The sequence below is a fragment of the Vulpes vulpes genome, chromosome 7 (assembly GCF_048418805.1).
Source record: "Vulpes vulpes isolate BD-2025 chromosome 7, VulVul3, whole genome shotgun sequence".
Taxonomy (NCBI): Eukaryota; Metazoa; Chordata; class Mammalia; order Carnivora; family Canidae; genus Vulpes; species Vulpes vulpes.
Genome location: NC_132786.1, coordinates 74,309,893 through 74,334,962, shown reverse-complemented (window position 1 = coordinate 74,334,962; position 25,070 = coordinate 74,309,893). Strand labels below are relative to the sequence as shown.

At 37.1% G+C, this 25,070-nt stretch overlaps 1 protein-coding gene across 6 annotated transcripts in view; it reads right to left on the bottom strand.

Annotated features, from left to right (window-relative positions):
* GRM8 (glutamate metabotropic receptor 8) overlaps window positions 1–25,070 on the bottom strand; it is a 746,206-nt gene that overhangs the window by 579,854 nt on the left and 141,282 nt on the right. For all 6 annotated transcript variants that reach the window (XM_072764125.1, XM_072764126.1, XM_072764124.1 and 3 more), the window contains exon 3: window positions 5,441–5,657. In XM_072764125.1, the coding sequence (XP_072620226.1) occupies window positions 5,441–5,657 (217 nt within the window). The remainder of the gene's footprint in view (window positions 1–5,440; window positions 5,658–25,070) is intronic.

Below are 25,070 nucleotides of genomic sequence, written 5' to 3'. Positions count from 1 at the left end.
TAAGGTGATCACAGATGCAATTAAGATTAGGTCATACTGGAGTATGGTGGGCCTTTAATCCAATATGATGGGCATCCTTATACAAAAGGAAGACACAGAGACAGGCACAAGAAAGGAGAAAATTGTGATATGATGACAGAAGAAGATATTGGAGTGATGCCTCAACAAGCCAGTGAACACCAAGGATAACTAATAAAAACTAGAAGCTACAAAAAGAAATGAAGGATTTCCCCCCTACAGTTTGCAGAAGTAGCATAGCCCTGCTAACATTTTTATTTCAGATTTCTGATCTCTAGAACTGTGAGACTATGCATTCCTGTTGTTTTAAGCCATCTAATTTGTGGCATTTTGTTATGGTAGCTCTAGGGAGCCAATGCACTCCCCCTCTCAAGGACACTCCTTGATTCTCTGCCACTATACCACACATGTTCAGAGAAAGTTTCTGTTCTCCTATGAAAATCTGCTCAATATACTTGAATTTTTTTTCAAGAACTCCTACCATCTCCCATCATCGAAATCTTCTTCAAAGGAGACTGAGAGTCCCCTCATAGCCACAAATCCATCAAGATAAGAGAACACTCTGCCATACTCTTAGCTTTGCTAAGTCTAGGCCATTAGTACCACACATTTTTTCCGTTTATGCCAATTTTCCTCAGCTTTAGTGAGATTTAATTCACAAATGAAAATTGTATATATTTAAGGTATACAACATGATGCTTTGAAATATAAATATACTGTGTAATGATTACCACAATCAAGCTAATTAACATATCCGTCATGTCACATAGTTCCTATTTGTGTGTGTGTGTGTGTGTGTGTGTGTGTGTGTGGTGAGAATACTTAAGATCAACTCTCTTAGTAAATTTCAAGTATATAATACAGTATTTTAACTATAGTTACCATTCTATACATTACATCTCAGAGCTTATTCTTCTGGCATAACTGAAAGTTTGCACTCTTTAGCCAACATTCCCCCATTTCTCCTACTCCCTAACCCCTGGCAACCATCATTTTACCCTCTGCTTTTATGAGTTCAACTCTTTCAGATTCCACATATAAGTGAGATAAGGCACTACTTGTCTTTCTGTGTCTGCCTTACTTCACTTAGCATGTCTCCTCTAGATTCATCTATGTTGCCACAAATGACAAGATTTCTTTCTTTCTTAAGGCCAAATAGTATTCTTATATACCTTTTCTTTAATCATTCATCCATCAATGGACACTTAAGTTGTTTCCATATCTTGGCTATAATGACTACTGCCACAATGAATATAAGAGTACAGATATCTCTTCAAGGTACTGATTTTTTTCATATATATATATATATATATATATATATATATATATATATATACCTAGAATTAGGATTGGTGGATCATAGAGTAGTCCTATTTTCAATTTTTGAGTAACCTCCATGTAATTTTTCATAACGACTGCACTAATTTACACTCCTGCCAACACTGTACAAAGGATCCTTTTTCTCTGCATCCTTACCAACTCTTGTTACTGCATACCTTTATATAAATCTTCTCCCCAAGAGTCTAACCTCAGCCCCTTTCAATCCTCACTCTACATGTTCTACTTCAGCAATTACCTTTCCGACCTCAATTATCAATTTTGTGAGAATAAGCTTCAGGTCTATATTTCAGTTCCTCTCTTAGCTCTAGACAAACATTCTTTGCTGTTTTTCTCCAAAAAGATACGTATTGATACCTCCAATTTATTTTATTTGTAGCCAGATTACACTTCCCATCCAATCCCAAACCTACCTCTCCATTTTACTGACTCTTTCCTATTTGTGGCACTTGTATTCTCCCAATTGCCAAGGTTCAGAATTTCAAATTCCACTTTAATTTTTTTCTTTCTCCCAAGCTCTACTTCTAATCAATTGCTAAGTTCCATAGACTCCACCTCACTAAAGTCTCCCAAGTCTGTCGCTCTTCCATTTCTATTGTCACTGCTCTATACCAAGCGAAGACTGATGTTGCAAAGGCCTTTCAATTGGTCTCCCCATCTTCCACTTCTCATTAATACAATCTTAAATACACATTCTGATAGATCCCTCTCTCTTCAGCAGTTTCCTTCATTGTCTAGAAGATGAATAAAATTACCTCTATGGAGTTAAAATATTCAACTGTGTGTCCATGTCAAATCTTTCAATTTTGTCTCCTATACTTTACGACACAAACTATGCTCTCATCAAATTATGCTATTTGCTGATCTCAAATACATTTTTGCCCTTTCAAAAAAAATTCTATAGTCAAGAATACCTTGGGCTGATACTATAACAGCTAGGATATCAAGGGACTATTTGTCTTTATTTTGTCAAGTAACTCCCATCCTGCTTACCCTAGAAGGATCTTGGCTAGATAAGAGCCATCACAGATGTCTGTCTGCATTCATGACCATCATTCACTCATTTTCTTCATTCTCCAAGATTCACAGACACTTCCCCCAAGTCTCAGATTTATTAAAATGAAAAATGTTCTAATCAAACCATACAAGCAATTTATCACTAAACAGGTTTTCACTTCACTATCATTCCATTATGATCTGTCTGAATTAATCAGAGAGGAAACTTACTGGAAGCCTCAATTTACACTGAAATTTCTTAGCAATCAATGTTTCTAGAGTGAGAAATTCAGAACAGAGTATGGGAAAATTTTTAAGAGTTGGGAAAATATATAATTTTATTAATAGGCAGACACTCCATAAAATGAATTTATACATCTCCTTCTCAGTCAAGATACTAAGATTTTTAAAAACACACTACTAACATGGTGACAGAAATGTCATCAATGTTGTAGTAAGAGAAGCGAATGTTACAGAACTAATGAATTTTCATCAGAGTCATCAGATCATTTCAGAATGGGTTAAGTTGCTACCATTTGCTATTCCCATTAATATCATTGTCATGTAAAAGGTTTAATTTTCAGCTATTTTTGTTCTAGATAAAAATCTTTGTCATTAAAATGAGGGATGATTTTGATATTTAATATATTCCATGGCATACTCTAGTGTTGAACCAATTTGGCCTTTTCAGTATTCTGCATATTAATTGACAATCCAGCCCTCCTCCATTGCCCAGATAAGTGAGAGCTGAAATAGAATGGACAGCCAATCAAGTCACAGAATACTGAAAGAATCAACACAGAAGAAATGTGTTGCTCTAATCAGGAGCATATACAAGGCATTAAAATTATTTTATCTCATACTAATGACTAAGATAGAAACAGGAATAATAAACGGCACCATCTGAATCATTTTATGTGACAGTATTACCAAAGTAAAGCAATGCTCCCCAAAAGTGAAAACTAAGTATTTCTTTTTTTAGTCAAAAGAATAAAACTGTGATCTCACTTAACTTTAGAACAATGAATTTTATCAGATTCTACAACAACTGGCAAACTATGTCTTATATTGAATTTTTCATAGCAATCTGTTTCATGCACACAAAATGTGACCTGTAGTTGAAAAATGTACAGGATCACTGCAAAAAAATGTATCATCTCAATACATACTCTATTAGTTTCCTTCTCTTGTTGAATTATCACTCTGGTGAGAACTGACATCAGCTGCTTAAATAATGCATTAACTCTACTTCCAGAAGCTGTTGTTTTCATTTGAATGGGCATTTACTCTAAGATAAACTTGGGATTCTTAACCAAGAAGATAATATAACTTGTCATCATTTAAAGTTCAACTGAATGTTTGAATCATTTCTATAGCAATAATGACGTAAATTAAATTTTCAAAAAACAAAGATTATGGTATCATGGACGCTAACAATAGGTGTGGACAGTTTTCCAATTAAATCAGTTAACCCAATCTGTCCAACAACCCCAAGCCTTTTCTACATTTTCTGCAATAGCACAGCACTGGAAGAAATATTAAATATACTATTGTATGTAATAAATGTTCATGCCCTAGTACATGCAGAATAGATCCCAAGCATCTTCAACTCTTTCAAGAAAAACCTTTTTTCCAATAATATAACTTTAAGACTCGTCCTTGCTAATTCTAGATAAGCCCAAATCACTCTCATGGTCTTTTCCTGAGCTGAAGCTTCCAAGAAAGACAACAAATTATCAATATAATTTCTTCCTTCAAGTTGAAAATCATTCAAAAACAGCCAAGAGGCACTTTAATTTGCCCACAAAATATTGTTATTATTCTTAGAGAAAAATATATACAGTTTTTTCAATAAGTCTTAATAAGAATAATAGTATTTGTTAAGTAACAATGTCTCCTTTCACCCACCAAATTATTTTTTTCTTTTTTTTTATTTTTATAAATTTATTTATTTTTTATAATAAATTTATTTTTTATTGGTCTTCAATTTGCCAACACACAAAATAACACCCAGTGCTCATCCCGTCAAGTGCCCCCCTCAGTGCCCATCACCCATTCACCCCCACTCCCCCCGCCCTCCTCCCCTTCCACCACCTGTAGTTCGTTTCCCAGAGTTAGGAGTCTTTATGTTCTGTCTCCCTTTCTGATATTTCCCACACACTTCTTCTCCCTTCCCTTATATTCCCTTTCACTATTATTTATATTCCCCAAATGAATGAGAACATAGAATGTTTGTCCTTCTCCGATTGACTTATTTCACTCAGCATAATACCCTCCAGTTCCATCCACGTTGAAGCAAATGTCACCCACCAAATTATATTGCTGACCAGTCACCAATAAGATTTGCACTTTAAGTTGTCTTCTGTTTTGTTCTGTTTTTGATTTTTTTGTTGTTGTTGTTTTTTGTTTTTTTTCACATAATGAAATGGATTTACAACCTCATGGCTAAACATAGATGTGGTGAAATGCCTACAGATATTTGGATAAGCACCTTGAAAAAAAAGCCCAGGACAGAGCTGATCAGCATCTTGTTCTAACCAAAATTTTACATACTGCTCTTCATTCCATTGTAAGCTACAGAGTATAAGGTAAGAATTATAAATGCAAAAAGTCAAATGTGACAATAAGAATATTGCTGAAGTATAGCCTTGGGGGCTACTTCAGTATTGTTTTAAAATGATTATCAGTCTTAATCCCCCTAGTGTTGGATGTTAAATTCCACTGCCTTTTTTTTTTAATTTAATGACTTGCTAATGTAAACTTCCATCTAGAACAATCAAATAGTATGTCATTTATTCAAATTTACAGTGGCTCTAATGTGCCAGCAAACTCCCTCGTCAAAACAGACAACTTTAAAAAATGTTCGCCTGAGTCAGGAGCTCTATTTCCTAAATTAGCACCAAAGTGTCACCTTGATAGACCATGAACAATAAAATCACTTATAATAAATCCAACTTCCCCCTAGAGTGGACAGCCTGGGTCATGCATCTGTAGGAGTTCTAACTATTCCATACAGATCAGAGAGCACTTGGAGACACTCAGACTTCTACAACTTGTCACCTCCAAATGCATATAAATATATGCTTACCAATCTCCCTTGATATCTGAGTGAAGGCCTCCACACCACTCTCTCCATAGTTGCCCTCAGAAGCCAGTGTTGACACATAATTCCACCCCAGTGCCGTGACAATGTCCACCATGGCTTGCGCTTGGTAGGAATCTGGTGGGACTACCCGAGAGAAGAAGTCATACCTGGTGTTATCACTTAGCTCTGGGGCTGTGGATGCATAGCTGATTTGAGGTATCTGTAAAATAAATGACAGATTATTTCAACCCATGAGAAATCTTGTTGAATGATGAATTGTCACATAAGAGATTAGCCAAAGCTATACCAATAACCTAGACATATCAGCCTGAAGCCAAAATATAGTTTTGTGACCACCGATTTTATTTTTATTTAGTATTTTATATAAGTCTCTAGGCTCCCTTTCTTTCAAAACACATTTCTAAACAGCAAGAAAGAACTTAGTATTGCTTCAGGTTCTGAAGCCAAAGAAAAACATTTGTGCTTTTTGTTGCTTCTGTTTTATACCAGAAATGATAAGTTCTGGCACAAAAAATGAAGCCAAAATGAAGGTATAATACATACATACATCAGAAAAGGTCACCTCTGAAATTGTATTTGGCTTTAGGACATAAAGGCTACACGATCACAAACAGAATTTAATATGAGATTTTTTTTTTTGCACTTGATACCATTTCAGTCTTAAGATTATACTTTTGGTAAATTACTTTAAATATATAGTTTTACAAGTCTATTCACTGTTTATTGATATAATCACTGAGTACCACAAAAATATTTGGGAATAGCCAACTATGTATCTTCTAATAAAAAGATGTTCCCAGATGTCCACCCCCAAAATTACAAAATCTATACCATAATTTCTTTAGAAAAAGAGACTATTTTCTTACATATATAAGATGAATTGCCAGATTCTGAAAACTAGGAATCCTATGTCATTTATCCTAAATAAATTCAAAGTAACAAATTAACTATATGCCATAAATCTCTCCCTAAAAAACTCTTAAAATGTAACATTTACTCATATATTAAAGTGAGGACTTTTACTCTACCGATGAAAAGTGCTAGGATAGAAGAACACATGGATGTTAAAGACGTAGAGTGGAAAGACATTCAGGCTAGATGGGCACAAATGATGTAAAATAATCTGGCAAACACAGTGGGTAAGGACATTTCAGCCACAAAGCACTGCATGTCCAAAGGTATAGAGTCAAGAAAGAGCATGATAGATTCTAGGAATCGCAGTGTTTCACATGGTGGGAATACAGGATAGAAAGGGAAGAACATCTTATAGGAAGAACTATAAATAAAGACACATAAAGAGCTAGTCATGTATGACTAGAAATGTGGATTTTATCACAAAGGAATGAGGAAGCACAGAATGACTGTAACTAAGCGGCATAATCAGATTTTTGTGTTAGATCACATTAGCAGCAGTGGAGAGAGTAGCAGCCTTCAAATTCCAATGTACACCTAGCTAGCCCCATTCCCAAAAATTCTAACTTGGTATGTCTAGAGGCTTAGAAATCTACATCTTAATATGCTCTCCAGAAGAATCTAAGGCAGATGAGCCCAAACTATGCTTAGAGATAAATTAAAGGAAAGCCATGCTAGATGCAGGACAACCAGTTAGAAAATTACTACAGAAATCTAAGAAAGTATGCAAACTGAACTAAGACAATGATGGGGGAGGGTGGGAGTGGGGAAAAGTGTAGAACCTATAAGTACCTAAAAAACAAGGTAATGTGTAGATAATAAGGGGAAATGTGGAATGACTCCTAGTTCTATGGCTTTGGTAACTGGGTAGATGATGTTTACTATTTACCAAGACACACAGAAAGAGATTTGGAAGAAAAAATTTATGAGTTTAATTTTTTATTTGCTTTTTTTGAGCTTCCTGTGGAATTATTGAAAGCAACTAAAAAGTAGGCAATAATATTGGGGATATGGAGTTTAAGAGTCATCGGGACTAGAGATAAAGAATGGTGGGGGCATAAGGAAGCAGGTAGTTAAAGGCATGGGGGTGCATGTGATCACTCAAGGAATGTATGAGGGTGAAAGAAAGACAATTTGGGAGTATGAGCTATGCAACTGTGCATCTCACCACTCCTCTGCTGCCATGCCGTAGTGGGAAAGTTTGGAGGTCAAAATGACTCCAAGATGTCCTAATTTAGGTTGCTTCATTAAAGATACAGATCTGACTGGTATATAAAACAATTAACTTTGCTCTCCATCTGATCCTGCAGTTAATGTTAGTACTAAGATGTCAAAGAGGCTGCAATTCCATCTTCCCACATTGGGCTAACTGCATAGCCTGGAATCTGTCACCCACCATGACCCTGACTAGTCCACATGGAGTGGACTCTCTTCTTGACATTCTTGAAAAGCTCTCATCATCTGAATGATCTTTCATGGGTTTAAAGAGTCCTACTCCATACCGATAGCCAATAAAGTGAAACTAAACTTTCCAAGACACAAAAGCCTCAGTTACTCAGGGAGCAGTTAGAACAATGTGCTTGGAGCTCTCCAGGGTGCTGCAGGATCCATTCAGTTTCTCTGTAACCTGTACATATATATATATATATATATATTGCCTATAACAATGATTTAGCCTATTTAACCCTCAGTTCTTCCTGGTCCTGTTCCCTGATGGGACCATATTAACTTGCTTATCAACATTGTCGGACCATAAAACCAGCCTAACCTGCCTTCTTCCTTTCCCTTTGCTGTGCTTCCTTTGATAGATACACTGGCCCTATCTTGTCAGACTGTTCCCTTAATTAAACTTTGTGCCTTTGTAGTAACGGACTCCTCAGCAAGGATACCCCTTCAAATCTCCAACCACACACCAAATCTGGGCCTCTTTTATCTTTTATTGCTTACTTCTAAATAACCTGGGAAAGGGACAATGAATGACTCAGTGAGATCTACCTTCTGCTAAATAAAAGTTTCCCAAAGATCAAGAGCATATGCATTTCTATATTCTAATGAAAGAGATTCAGTAGCTTGACTTTCATTTTGGAAGGAATTCTGTGCATGTATAAGTGGTTTGTGTATTTGTAGGAAGAGATAGGGAAACATTCCATAGCAAATTCTATAGCACTATACCATTCCCTTGTCCTGTTTGGATATATAATAATCCTCCCCACTTCCTCAGCTACTCAGAGTCCAGCAGTAAAATGCCTTATATAATCCCCACCTTGCCTATAATAATGAGCCACCCCTCTCTAAAAATGAGCACAAAGTGTGAAAATTGAGTGTTTGAAACCAAAACTAATTATCTCAAATTACTACCTTCAGTCAGTCACTTTCAGGGCTGTTTAATTAGCAGTCAGCATCATGTTTAGGATTAATTAAACAGGTGTAAAGGGTATATAAAATAAAAGTACAGATAGAGAATGGTTGTTTGAATAATTAGGTAAAGGATTTCCTCCCCAGAGCCTTGAGGAGTTTTCCCTTTGCAGATCAACATGTGAAAAAGTAATGTGAGAGTCCATGTCTGTTTTCATTTTCTCCATTTTTGCTATGTTGCAGTCTATAATAATAGACATCAGGGTACACTGATTATATTTTAAGACAGCTTCTCAAGTTGTCATAAAGTCACATCTCATTTTAATTTTATTGTGGCTGACCACTAAGCATTGGCTCACTGAACATTTTAATTTCTGTGCCAGCATTCCCAGTATTTCCACTATTCTCAAATTAACCCCCTACTGGCAATTGAAGTGGGAATTTTTTCTTAAAACCTGTAATGTTTCTTTTTTTCCCCTCTACTAAATCCATCCTAACTAATCCCTTCAGCCTAGAGTTTTATTTACTAGAAAAAAACAAGAATTGAAAAAGAGAAGTGAAAAAAAAAAAAGTAATGAAGTGAAGAGGGAAATGAGAAAGAAGAATGTACCAAAAAAAGATGGTGTTAGGGAAAGCATTCTGCGTCAGCTCAGTCTTTGTAACAAGTAACATCCTTCATAAGTCTCTGTTAACTCTTGCTTGCCCATTCAAAAGATAACCAAACTCTTCAGTCTGGGTCACCAAACCCTGATATCAGACTCTGCCCCATCCTCCTTCCTAACCTCCTATCTTCCCTGTCATGTCATGTCTTGTCTGTGTCTGTACACCTGCCTATGCTGTTCCCTATGTAGCCTGTTCTGTCCACCTGATGATCTTCTGCTCAAATTCTATATCCAACTCAAAAGTTACCTCCTCCCTGGGAAGCCTTTGCTAATTCTCTCAGGCAGAGCTGTCTTTTGCTTCTACTCACTCCCATAACCCCCACTATCTGACATGAGAACCATGACTGTGTGCTGGCTTATGAGCCTCCTACAGACAAACTCTCTGTTGATTTATTTGCTATCCCTCACATCTGACAGAGCAAATACTCAATGAATATTTGAGGACAATTAATTAATTAAACTGTGGCAGGAATTTTTATGCAGATTCTTCCCCACAGCTTTCTGCCCTGCATTCCACCAAAATATTAGACAGACTATTCTCCATTTGCCCTTCTTACTCACTCTCCTTCCTGCTCTATGTCCTAGGAAGCTGCCCAATGACTATCTCACTTGAGTTCCCTCACCTCAGGCTTCCACCTGAGTTTGGCCATTGGGAGACACAACAAAGATGGGAAGGTAGGAGACAGAAGTGAGAGTATTGATTTTCCTGACTCCTTCCCCAATCAATTTGGTGTTTCTCTATTTAAGGCCTCATTCACTGCTGAATTTCTTGTAAGGTTTTAGTGACCACTCTCTACACTTACCTTTTCAGATCTTCCCAGTGTTGCCAATTTCTGAGTACTTCCCATCCAGTGTTGGGTCCTTTAACAATGCCCACACCTTATAAATAATAACTTTGTTAACCTCTCTCCCATTACCCCTTGAGTGTACCAGAAGCCTTACTAATATACCCACTCTTCCAGGTCTCTGCAGAACAGACATCAACTGTCGTGCTTCCCCACCCTGAGCCCTGCCCTAACTGCTTAGCCCTTTGCCATCCATTTCCCATCTAGCCTTTTCTACCACTGTCCTTAAATGACTGCTTCCTTTCTTTTCTCTTTGAGTGCCTTATAACATCAAATTGCATCACTTGAAAATACCTGTCATTTTTGCTTTTTATCACTTCTTATTTTCCTTGTGCTGAGTTTCCATAAGAAAATGATGTGTAGTTAAATTAAGGCCATATTTCCACCCAAATAAAGCATATTTGAGGCAATTAATTGCATAAGTCAAGATACTCATCACCATATTTTTCTGAAAAATTGCTTTAGCTTCCAATTTTCTGACAATTGGTTTGGTTAGGAAAAAACTCTTCTTCCACTACATTTTCACTTGAGTACACAGAAGAAGAGATTCCTACTCCCAACCTTACTTCTCGGGGGGACGGGGGGGGTGTTATATAATGTGTATTTTCTACTTAGATCACTACCTCTTACCTTACTCTCCCCAAAGGGAGAAAGGACAGAATGAAAGGTCAGAATCTACACTAGTAGGGCAAGAGTAGCTAATGAGCTCTGCCTTCATTCTCTGACCTGCCCACACACATACCAGGCTTCTTTTCTCCGTATGGCAAGGAGACCAGACTAGTCCTTCCTTCTTGAGGAAGAAGCCCGCCCTTCCTCTCCACATTCCACTGACAACCAGGTGTTGAGGGGAAGCCTAAAGCCCATGTCACTGGTTAAATAAGCTGACTTCAAATCTTCTGTGCAGGCAGAAATGAATCCTAAAGTTGAGATGTTGTGTGGGAGTAGGAGGCACCATTTTGTCCTCAAGTCCACACTAAATGCTTTCCAATCCAGTTCTTAACATACAGTTGTATGTCTGAGGAAATTATTTGAGGTTTGCCCAGTTGCTAATAAAACTAATTATTTGATCTACATTTAGCTAGTCATTCTGTGAATCTTGGATTTACAAACTCTAAGAGAGGCCCAAGTCTGATTTAGAACGCAAGGAAGCAAAAGTTCTATTTTAGAAGAAAAAATTCAGTTATAACCTCTTGGATATTTCAATAAAAATAAACAAATATATATAGTAAGTATATATTTTAAATAAAAGTTAGCAGAGATTATAGTACTCTCATGACTATTCTCTACTTCTTCTAGATAGAATCCCAGATTTTTACCTAGGACTTGGTCACTCAGAAGAAGACTACATTTCTCCAGCCTTCTTTGCTATGATTATTAGCAGTGGTGAAGTTATCTTTTGAAATGTTGTCTTAAAGGAAAAGCACATGTCTTTCTCATGCACCTCTCTCTTTCCTGTTGGCCAGAATTTGGACATGATGTTTAAAGTTCGATTAGCTATTTCAGGTCATGTCCCAGTGATGGTAGGGCAAAAAAGTCACAACCTAGTCCAAGTCGTTCCATTATTTGGATTCCTAGAACCACTTGATTGTTCTTCCTGCTGCCATTCTTGCCTCTCTCAAATTTATTCTACACCAGTAACCAAATTGATCTTTCAAAAAAAATCAGATAAAATAAAATAATCTCACTCAAAGCCCATCATTTTTCTCCCATTGCTCTTATAATAAATCCCAAACTTCCTCCTGCAGGATCCTTGTGATTTGGCATCTGACATCTTTCCCTTCACTCACCTGATCCAGCCACAGTGGCTTTCTTTCTGTTCCCAGACCCAGCAAAGCTCTTTTTCCCTTTTAAGTTTCATGCCTATTGCTCCATAGTTTTGCGCAAGTCTTCCAGACTTCTCTCATCCTTCAGTCTTAGTTCAAATGTCTCCTACTGAAACAGACTTTCCTTGATTCCTTCCTATGGTGGTCTCCTCACCCTCATTAGTTCCTCATCATCCTATTTATTTCCTTCATTACACTTGACCACAGCCTGTATTAATTGGCATATACCGTTTCCCCTACTAAAATGTATTCTACAGGGGTCATCTTTGTGTTGTTTACAACCATAACATGAGCTTCTAGCACATAGTAGAGGTTCAATACATATTCACTGAAAGAAAAATTAATACATCCGATCCATCAATCAAGGACCCCTTTTATTATTTTTCTCCATGCATTGTGATTTTGAAAGATTTTTCTATAAAACTATTTAAGTAAAAATTCACTCATTTCCCATTTTCTTTATTACTCAAAGATCTACTCATTTGCTAAAGCTTCTGATCAGCAGGAGATATCTCTTTTTACCAAGCTGATAGGTGATAAAATTCAGTTCAAATCAACCAAGTGCCATTTTAGTTGTAGCTGTGCAGGCTCATCGTAGGGAAACATACAACTGCCACTAATAAATATTTTAAAATATTTGCCCCTTCTTGCTTATCTTCACCTGTAAAATGGATATTCTAGTCAGGGCTGAGACTGCTTCTATCTCCCTTAAATGAACTATGTTTCTCCCTGCTTCCATGACTGAGTCTGACTGCATGTGAGAGGGTAAAATGGGGTATTACTGAGACGCAAAGGGGCTGATGGACTTAAACACAATAAATATTCATTCATGGTCCAGAAGCTTACAATTCCACTTCAGCTGCCTTTTTTGGGTTTCCCACTGTTTGTATATCAAAATACTATGGATAAGCATAAAATTTGCTTTGTCTGTTCAAAACACTATGAACCTTCTATCCATTTCTCTCAGTTTCTGGTTTGACAAAGATCTCTGAAGAGCCAATACACCCCTTTAGGTAGCAATGAGCCACCTAAAACACAGTTCAGAAGAAGCCTCTCAGAAACCTGGCAAATTTAAGCCTTCCTGTAAGACACTCATATACATCTGATAGGTTTGCAGACAGAAGACAATTTAAGACCTGGGTCACACACATCTTCACCATCAATTCCTGCCCAAAAGATTTTTATTCTTGTTTATCTCTACAAACAACCTTGTCCATTGATTGTCAAACTTAATAGTGGAGGAGGTTAGTGAGGTGGGTTCCTCATGCTGTTCAATAGCATTATTGGTTTTCTCTGTTAAAGATCAGCTTGAAGCTATGCTCTTTCCTCAGGGGGTAGTGCTTGCCCATGCACTTCCTCAGTAATGCTGGTCTTAGCAACAGCAGCCATCACTATGATAACTTCCTGCCACCTAGTCTTGGGATAGATTTATTATTGTTACAGAACCAGGTCCAGGAAACTATAATGATTATAGCCATTTAACTTTGCCATTTCAAATGTGACTACTTTTCTGGTATGAAAACCACTAGCACTTGTGGCAAAACAGGAGTATATAATCAGAAATTAGATAAAAATAAGAGTGTTGGAGCCAGAAGTCAATGTCTAGCATTGACCTTCCCCTCCTCACACTGTCTTGTGCTGTCATGCTCCTCTCAACTTCACAAAAATGAATAAGGAGTGAGACGGAAAGGAGGAAGGAAAAGTAGAGCCAAAGAGTAGAATAATAATGAAGAGTGATGACTATCCTCAGTTTTCTTCCAAAAACCTAAGGAAATACTACTCTTCTCCCAAACCAAGACCTACTCAAAGCAATCCTCACTGCGCAATAGACAGATAGTAACATTTCTGTTTGTATAAGTCAGCGCCAAGTGTAAAATTCAGTTCCTGGCTCTCTTCTCAGTTCAGTTCCCACAGTTGATCCAAAGGGACACAAACTTTTGTGTGTTGACACACAGTGGAGCTTAGTAAAAGAAAAGGAAAGGAAATCTATTGATACAGGAAATTGTGGAGGCCATAAAGAGAGAGAGAGAAAGAGAGAGACAAGGAGAGAAAATTTACTGTACTCTAATTTTATCCTTCTCTCCCACATCAGCTCATTCAGAGTAAGCAAACTCTATCTACACACCCACACTGAAAAGGCCTGTGGTTAATTAACATAGCTGAGTATAGCATGATGTTGGTACTTTTAAGGTCACAAGTTTAATTTCATTATGGGCCAGGATGTAGACTGTACCCCTCACCAGAACCTTTCTCCTCACAAATGCACAGCACAAATAACAACGCCAACCAGAGAGAGGAGAGACAAGGTCAATTCATTCTCACTCCTAGATAAATAATTCAAAGATGGCTTGCTACTGATGTGAATCTGAAATTTCAGAGGCAAATATGAAGATCTAGTCATAGGAAGCACACTTTCTTCAAAACATAAAGAGTACATTTTGTGTATATATATATGTGTGTGTGTGTGTGTATATATATGAAAGTATACATATATATTATACTTACAAAGTCATTTCTTGGTTTCACAAAATCCATTTGGATATTCTACTGAATTGCTATATGGTACATTTTCTCACCATTTTTTCAAAGGTTTCGTAGGAGTCAGGGAAGTGGCACACTCAAATTAGGGTAACTCCAGGAGGGTTCATAAAGGGACTATTTTGGAGGCAGGAGCAGTATTTAGGCAATGGCAGTGTAAAGCCAAAATCCAGTAAAAGTCCAAAAGGGGCAGTTGTCACCTCTGAGCCCTATGGGCTAGAGAAGAGAGCAGTTATAGAACACAGAAGGAATCATGAATGAAAGCCATCTTGAGAGAAGCAATGTCTTCCCTGGGGAGACACAGCCAGCCCCCGGTAACTCCACAGAAAGGGATCTAGAAGAATTATACATTGACCTCCTACTGGTTCTTTCCTTGACCAAACTCCCTGAAAATCAAGGAGTAAAGGAACCTGTTGATATTGTCTAGACAAAATTGTCTCCCAAAACAGTGAACAGAAGGCAAGAGAGAAGGTGGAAATGAGGGGCAAGCAGACAATATCCATCTCAGGTATCATTTATCACTGATCATTAGATATTTTAAATAAATTTACATACAACTATGCAGATTTCCATCTTCCTATATTATTTTTTCATAACTTGATGATTTTAAATACCTTTGGCAGAACACTTACACTAGGACAGTTTAGTTTGACTATTGGAAATTCCAACCCTAAAATTAACCAATTCAGTTAAAATTTCTTTTGAAAAATAAGTAATGCCTTGTTTGAAAAAGAACAGCAATGATGTTAATCAAATTGATAATGACATTCTAACCTATTTATTTAAAATGAAAGACAAGCAATCCGTGAACATGAAGAAATTTACATATAAACAACCATAATTATACCCTATAAGATTAATAAACTTTTTTTTATGTCTGCTAATTACATTTTACAATGAGAAAGCACAGTAGGTCGTAAGGGAAAGAGTTGTTATAATCTATCAACTCACTAGTAGTGTGGGAATTTTTAAGCCTAACCACCCTGCATATATTCATCCAAAAGTTCTAATAGCAAGTTGAATTTAAAACTTTCACTTTTTAAGGAAGAGACTTTAATATTCCAACTAGTTCTGCAGTTCTTCTAATGTATGGTTTCTCCTGACCTTAAATTTTTCCTTATTCAAAAATAAATGAACGCTATTTTTTTCTAATTTCCATACATTTCACTGTAATTTCTAGAAAATGATAACTAGTACATATGCAAAACTGCAAATTAAAATGGTTAATTCAATACACAAAATTTTTCTGATTTGTGATTAAATTAAATATAATGCCTTTTTAATGGTTACTTTTTGATTAGTCCATTCAACAAATTAGCTCCCACTACATTCCAGACACCATGACAAGCTCTGGATATAGGGCAGCAAACAACACATGGCCATTCCACCCCTACGAAGCATATGGTCAGATGAAAAAGGCATTAAAGAAACAATCACCCAAATAAATATTTAACAGCAATTGTAATAAGGACCATGAAAGAGAAGTATAGGCTGCAAAGAGTAATGGGGTAACTCATCTTCTCTGAGGGGGACTGGGAAGGCTTCCCTGAGGAAATGACATTAAGCTGACACATGAAAAGTAAGGGAAAAAAGACAAGGAACACTGAACACCAGCCACAGAATTTCTCACTTCAGCCTTTCTTCAGATGTGTAAACCACCCAATTTGTACAAGTGAGGAGGACGGGCAGTTGACTGACAGGTATTTAATTTTAGAGTACCTGTCTCTAAATTTTAGGCTGCATAATATTATAACAAAGACCACCACTGCCCATGCTTTTCGCACATACTATTTTCAACTCGTATATGTATAATTTGGGTTCTCATATCAGAACTATTTAAGAAAATATGTAATTTTCAGTAAGAAACCACATTATGTTCTCATAGATCCTGAGGTTTATAAGGGTCAGGAGTGAATGAACAAATGAATGGATAGATAGGAAATGAAAGAATGGATAAATCCAGCAGAAACTAAGCCCATAGGGGAAAAAAAACAACTTTAAGGCAGAGCACGGGGGTGGGGGGGAAGCATATTTTATATTACTTATAAGCTCTGATACTTGTTTCCTTTAGGAAAGTAAAAAAGTGATTGAAAAGTAAAAGAAACACTTCATTTTCACTCAGGCAGTGAAATTTATTTAAAATGAAATTTTAATATTAGTATTTATTATTTCAAAAGACATGAGAAGGAGGCTAGAAATAACCCAGGAGGAGAATAATTTGGGCCTTTTCCCCCCTTACAAGATAATATGCATTTTCAGCACCTCTCAGGAGAAGGAAAGAGAAATAAATGGATCTGTCCACCTCTGAAAACTCTGCTCAGTGACCCAGCATCCCAGAGAGACAAGGAGAATGTCATTCCCTGATTTCATTATTTCTAACTACTATTGCCATAATTCCACTGGATTCTCGAGTAAAAAGATACCTTCTTGGAAAAGTTTTCATGCAGCTTGGGATTTTGAAATGAAATCTATCTCTAAATATTATTTTAAACAAAAGGTGGGGAAAACTTCTCTGAGTCCCTTAGGGCAGTAAAAATTTTCTGTGAAGAGATTTTTTTTACATGAATATGAAAAATTGATCGATTATGATGTGTTAACATTAGAAAAACCAAAATGATGCTGTGGCATGCTCTTAACATCATTTGCTAAATCACTTAAAAATTTAACTCTCCCACCCACTCATTCCCATCACTGCTGACTTCAAACTATCACCTAGCATTTAATTTTCCTTTTCTGCTGATTTCCTTGCTGTGCAATCACCACTGTGGTTCAATTTTTCCCCCAAGCATGTCAGCAGTAAAACATTAAAAAAATAAAAAGTTGGTAATTATAACCAATGAATTGAAATCAAACTTTAAGCTGGCAAGTATTCCATTTAGACTGGCATTTTATCACTCAATAATATACGATTTGAATCCTAAAAATGAGGTAGAACGTTAATAAAGACATTTGTCTCTGCAAGTAAGTTTCCCGATTGACAATTTCTTGGATTTTCAGGGATTACCCACATTCACTGATATCCTGGTTTTAAACTTATTATTTATCCTCCAGCTGGCATTCAGGTACTGATTCTAAACACCAAATACCTCTGGAAATTTTCATTTCCTTTATGTTGTATAAGCTGGTGAATTCAGGATGTTAGAAGTAGTTAAGGTCTTTTTTTTTTTTTTTAATCATTTGGTTTTTTTTTAATTTTTATTTATTTATGATAGTCACACAGAGAGAGAGAGAGAGAGAGGAAGAGACACAGGCAGAGGGAGAAGCAGGCTCCATGCACCGGGAGCCCGACGTGGGACTCAATCCCGGGTCTCCAGGATTGCGTCCTGGGCCAAAGGCAGGCGCTAAACCGCTGTGCCACCCAGGGATCCCGAAGTTAAGGTCTTAATTACAACTCCATTGACATAGGAAAAAGCCTCACCACATTCCAAAAACCAAATAGTTGATTTCATAAATGGCCATCATTGGATAATAGCAAAAGTAAATGGACAAATGTGAGTCATATTCTATTATTCTACTACATATTGAAGAATGTGCCAAGCACATGGTTCCTCTGCCAAGCAACATCACTATAACCTTAGGCTCCAAAGGGCAGCACATTAAGTTTCTCCAAAATGAACTAATTAGCCCTTTTATTACCATCTCTGCCCCATCCACAATATTTTTTTGAGACTATGGGAACCCTGGGTGGCGCAGTGGTTTAGCGCCTGCCTTTGGCCCAGGGCGTGATCCTGGAGCCCCTGGATGGAATCCCACGTCGGGCTCCCGGTGCATGGAGCCTGCTTCTCCCTCTGCCTGTGTCTCTGCCTCTCTCTCTCTCTCTCTCTGTGTGTGACTATCATAAATAAACAAAAAAATTTTTAAAAATTTTTTAAAAAATAAAAAAAATAATTTTTTGAGACTAGCTTACTGCTCTTGATAAACTTCCTTTATATGTCATATCCCACCTGCACACCTAATGAAACTCTATGTGTGCACGTGTGTGTATGCATGCACACCTATACTTATGTATGTGTGTTTGGTTGATTTTGCTAACATTTATTTAACATGTTATACTGGCCGAGAACTTTCTAAGTGCTCTATCCCAATTTTATGGATCAAAAAACTGAGACCCGGAGAAGCTGAGTAATTTCCCTGAGGCTAAATAATTTGTAAATGGTAGAATGGAATTCAAACATAGGCAGTGTGAATCTTGACTCATCTCTTAAACACTTCTACCCTCTACTAACCTTACGTCTATTTTAAAATGTTCATTCTTCAGTAGCTTTGCCATCCATGAGTGCTCAAGTTCCTAAAAGTGCAACCACAGTTTCCTGTTCTCAACTCTTCTAGTCACGTAAACAACTCTCTTAGGGTCTCAGGTCATGATTCAGCTAGAGCTTGGACACTACCATCACCACATGGATCATCATATTGAAAAGTAAATATTAACATCTCTTATTAGTAAATACAATCCTCCCTCCTTTGGTTTCTATCAAAGTCCCCTATTTGGAGGGAGCCTTCCGAGCCAAATTGGGTACCAGCAAATTGGTCAGAGGTGATGTGGGCATATGTAGAATTTGAGCAGTTTGCCTAACAATCACCCAGGTCCACAGGACAGTCAGGGGCAAAGGGGATAGTTGAGTCCCAAAGGCCATAAAAAGCATGTACAAAAACAACAGGGGGTGGTTAGCAGAGGCAGAAATCAGGAAAGGTAAAAGGATACTGAAAGGTATTCCAGGCAGTGGGGACAGTATTTGACAGAAACAAACATATGAAAGAATATGCTTAGGAAAAGCAAACAATTCAGTGGACTTTGTACAAGATGTTCATGAGTCCAGTTCAGTCTGGTTTTCTGTTTGTTTGGTTTGGGTTTTCACTTCAACAAGCATTCGTTAATCACCTACTACATGCCAATAATCTTACTTGGCTTCCATGAAAAATCACTCTTCCAATTTTCCTTGTAAATCTCTATCTCCTATGTTGGCTATTTTTCCTTTGTTTCTTTCTTTAAATGTTAGTCTTCTTCAAGATATGACCTACACTCCCTTTTCTTTTCACTTCACATCCACTTCAAATCTATTCAACCAGTACGAATCTTTTTTTCTGAGCTCCACATCCATGTCCTTGAAAACTCTTGTGTGTCCAACTGGTATGTTGAAGCATCTCCAGAACTTATAACATTTTTACCAGCACAAATTGGCAACTGGTATACCAAAAGTCTCAAACCACATCAAGCTAATCAGTGTGGCTCCAAATTTATGTAAGTGCTACATACTTTATTGTGTGTGACAATTTCTAACTACCTACATGGTATGGAGCATTTTCCTCCTACAGCATACAATCTATGACTTTGGTCTACCTTGTCTGGCCCTCATATTTCCTGTGTCTTTCAGTCATCAGGTTAGCCACCATAAATGAAGATTTTTTTAAAAAAATAAATGTAAGTCCTAATTTCCTTGAGAGAAAAGAAAATACCCATGTGCTTTGGTATGAAAGATATATTCACATTACAAAAGGTTGATTTCTTACATTCCACATATGAGTGAAGCCATACAGTGAAAGGGATTATAAGAGAAAGGAGGGGGGAAAAAATAAAATAAGAGAAAGGAAGGGAACTGAGTGGGAAAAATTAGAGAGGAAGACAAACCATGAGAGACTCCTAACTCTGGGAAACAAACAAAAGGTTGTGGAAGGGGAGGTGGGTAGGGAAATGGGTAACTGGGGGACTGGCAATGAGGAGGGCACTTGATGGGATGAACACTGGGTATTATACTGTATGTTGGCAAATTGAATTTAAATTTAAAAAATGTAAAAAAACAAAAGATTGATTTACCAGCATTGACTACAATATCTGTAGTCATTGAAGTTTTCTCTGTAATCTTGATGCTCAGTGTTGTCAGCAAACCCCACAGCACCAGCATCACCTGGGAGCTGTTTAGCAATGCAGAACCTCAGGTCCCACCTCAGACCTACTGAATGAGAATCTGCATTTTATCAAGATCTCCAGGTGGTTCCTGTGCATAATAAAGTTAAAGAAGTACTGCTCTAATCTAAAACATTGAATGTGTACTCAGGAGCCCCATATTTTCTTTTGAAAATTTTCCATTTCATACTCAAAAGGATTTTTAAATGCATTCATTGCAAGGATTATTTTGGTAGATCTTGATGTTATCATCATGAGGAGATATAAAAGCTCCCTCTAAGCTCACTTTATGAAGAAGTTGGTGCCTTGAACATGATGTTCACTTCCCCTAAGGTGAACATTTCCTAACAAGCCAGAAATTTCTCTTCAAAAAATATCCCACTACTCACAAATTATAATCATATTTTAAGAGTATTGTTTCAATTCTTATATCAAATGCTGGCTCGAAGTTTATTTTTGGTGTCATGGTAAATTTATAGATCCATGAATACATCATGTTGAGTGTTGAGTGCCAGTAAGAGGTTTTTAAAACATATCTTTACTTATTTGAAAATAACAGATGAGTTTTTGAAAAACAAAAGTTGACAAAGGCTGCATGATTGAAGTCAAATTTAAGATGCAATGTACCTTGTCATCAATAAACTTCCCGTAGCATTCATATGCAGCAAGATAATTTAGTGACATACTCATTTTTATCTGATTCTTTAGGAAAACCATGAAAGAATTTTTTTTCCTTTTTCCTACTCTTTTTTCTCCTTTTGTGCCCTCCACAAGAGCAGTCAAGCCTGTGCTCCCTAGAGAAAAAACAGATTTTGTTTTCAGAAGCCTTAGCTCACAGAGGCTATATATCTGAATTATATAGAGAAGGTGGATCAGATCATTCAAGATTTGAAGAAGAGGAGTTGGACATGGAGGGAGAGAGTACTGCTTCATGAGAGACTGGAAATGATGAAGATCTTCATTTTGCTCCTTTCCAATGTCTAAGAACCCAAGAACCTCATCAAAGGAATCCTTTACCTGTGTTTGCCATGGAAGGAATGGAGTCACTGCCTTTTAATAGCCCATGGGGGCTACTGTGAGCATCTTGATAGCGAACATCTCTGTAGCACTTGAAACTGAAATATAGGCCTGAAATATGACAATGATTGAATTTCTTAACATACTAATCAATGTGGCTCAGTGCTAGAGTTATTTGGTACAGGAGAAAAAATTTCCTTGCACTTGAGTGTTAAAGAACAAATGTATTCCTTAAATACTACCCTCTCAGAGGGTAGGCTCATGAGCTAAGACTCTGGACACTTTACTCTTTAGCAGATTCTAAGCAAGTACTTTGTACACAGTAGATGATCCATATATGTTATTGATTAACTGCCTAGTAGTGACAGTAAAACAACTCAGGATTCCTGACTTTTTATATCGGCAGCCTACCTGGTAATACTGCTTCTCAAAAGCTTCCCATATTTTTGGTGCTTAACTGAAAATACACTTTTTTTTTTTATGAAGAGCTAACTTCTTTTTCATAGACCATAACTTAGATATATGAAGACATTTATTGTCTTTCCAATTCTCTCTAATTTTCTAAATAATCTAAATATGTAAATGTTTTCATAATGGTTTGCCAGAAACTGAATGTAAATATCATTGGGCCCTCTTTTTTTAAAAGAAGCAAAAAAGGAAAGAAAACAAAACCTTTCAGGCACTTCTGTCTTGAAAAATAATACTATTTCAACCCAAACTTGATGAGATTTATACATTGCTTTTTAGATGTCCTTTAATTTTTTAATTTTAAGGAATAAAATTTGAGAAGGTTTAAAACAGTTCATAATGTCATTTAAGAATATAAACTACCTTAAATTAGGACTAGGAATACTGAAAATGTAGACTTATTCCTTTCTTAAATAAATAGAGTGGGACTAGTCAGATTCAAGGTAGCTTTTTTTTTTTTTTAAATCAGGACAAACACAAAAGAAGTGGAAGAATTGGAAAGGTTGAAATATGGGGGGAAAATATTTTTTTTATTATTATTTATTTATGATAGTCATACAGAGAGAGAGAGAGAGAGGCAGAGACACAGGCAGAGGGAGAAGCAGGCTCCATGCACCGGGAGCCCGACGTGGCATTCGATCCCGGGTCTCCAGGATCGCGCCCTGGGCCAAAGGCAAGCGCCAAACCGCTGCGCCACCCAGGGATCCCGGGGGGAAAATATTTTTAAACAAGTCATGAAGAGACTATTTTCAAGAGAGGATTCAAGAAAAGTAAGGTTAAATACTAGGGCACCTGGGTGGCTCAGACAGTTAAGCACTGGATTCTTGATTTTGGCTCAGGTCATGATATCAGGGTTGTGAGATCCAGCACTACTTCCACTACTTCTGGCTCCATGCTCAGGGAGAAATCTGCTGGAGATTCTCTCTCCCTTTCTGTCTCCCTCTGCTCCTCCCACCCCCCACTTGGGTGTTCATGCTCTCTCACTCTCTCTCTCTCTCTCTCTCATAAATAAATAAATAAATAAATAAATAAATAAATAAATAAATAAATATTTTTTAAAAAGGTTAAAGGGGATCCCTGGGTGGCGCAGTGGTTTGGCGCCTGCCTTTGGCCCAGGGCGCGATCCTGAAGACCCGGGATCGAATCCCACATCGGGCTCCCGGTGCATGGAGCCTGCTTCTCCCTCTGCCTATGTCTCTGCCTCTCTCTCTCTCTCTCTCTCTCTCTCTCTCTGTGTGACTATCATAAATAAATTTTTAAAAAAATTTTTTTAAAAAGGTTAAATACTGGATGAAAAACTATAATTAAAGTAATAAGGCTAGAGATTGAGGAGAAGATTGGTGGAGATAGAAGTGAGGCTTGAGAACTGAACATCAGAAACAGGAAAAGAAACCTGAAAGAGGAAAGTGAAAAGTGGGAACCTTTAGCAAGGAAAGGAACAGGCAAAGAAGCCACTGTTTTCTCTCCAATCTTCCATCCTTGCTAAGAGGCTAGTGCAGACTTAGTTCAGGGTAGTCTCAATCTATCTAATGATTCTCTTGGGTTACTGAGTCCCATTATGACTATCATACGGATGTTGTAATCAACACATCTGTACTTATACAAATGTAACTGCATTATTCTGCCCATAGTTTCTGATTAAACATTGCCAAATTTTCTTCAAAAGCTCTGTGTCAATATAGGTTAAGTATTCTTTAAAAATTTTTTAGAATACATGTTTTTCTTTCTCATAAGAAATAAAAGCCTTCACCTAAAGGTAACTCTTAACTTCCCACCCCCAAACTGACAAACCTAACTTGCTGGGCATCCATTCTCTCTCCCCTCCTTCTGTTACAAGATGATAAATCACTTTTTCTATCTAATATCAAGTTTCAACTTGTGCTCTGAATTGCACATACAACAGGCTTTCTGCTCTTAACATTACAGAATATCCCCTCTCTCTAAATCATTAACTTAACTTCTCAACCAGGTCCTTCCCGTCTATATTTGTATTTACTCGGGCCTCTCCTATTTTAAAAAAAAAAAAAAACATTTTTTAAAAAGAAAAAAAATGTAACCATTTCTGAAACGCTCATTCAGCTATAGTTCTCAAGCTAACTTTTGTCTCCCTTTACAACTAAACTTTTAAAGATGATCTAAACCCTCTTCATTGTCTTACCTCCTGCTCTCCTTACAATATTAAATCTGGCTTCTGTCCCAGTGCTCTACTGAAATTGCTTTAGATAAGGTCACTAAAACCTTTTGTGTTCCAAAATCCAGTGGCCAATTTTCAGTCCTCATTTCTCTTGAACCAGCATCATTAAAATTTTGACAATTCCTTCCCTGGCTTCTACACACTCTCTCCCAGTCTTCTCCTACCTCTCTAGATGTTACTTCTTTGCCACCTACTCTAATTCATCTTTCTCTGCATGGAATTTAAAAGTGAAGTTCCTTGAAGCCTGACCCAAAGCCCAATTTTCTTCATATACTTCCTTTCTTACAAGTGATAACATCCAATCATGCTAATGACTTTGATTACCATCCACGTTACTGCTATTCCCAAATTTATTTCACCAACCCAGATTTTTTCTCTAAAACGCAAATCTAACAATTGGATAATGGATTTACACTTAGAAATTTCAAATTTACCTTAAACTCAATATGATCAAAACTGAATATACAGACTCATGCTTCTGGCCATGATGGAATAACTAGGACCAACTGTTCCCCACCACCACTGTAAACAACTAGAAAACTGGATAAATTATATGAAATAACTACTTTTAGATAATAGGCAATTCAGGGCCACAACCTCTGAGAAAGGGAAACAAATGAGTTGAGCCTTATGATTGCCCTGGCTTTATGTCAGGAGTCATCTTCTGGACTGTGAAGTAGGAAGGGACATGTCAGGCAGGACAGAACGATCCCCTGAATTGAGAAAATAGAGTTCAAAGAAGCTAAAGTGGCAGAACTTTGTAGGTCAAAGAACTGGGAAAGAGGAAATTATGTAGATAGAGAGCTCCAGAAATCTGCATCCGCTTCCCCTTGACTCTTATGCTAAGTACTAAGTACACTGTACACCCTAAATACCTTACAGTTTTATTTGTCAAT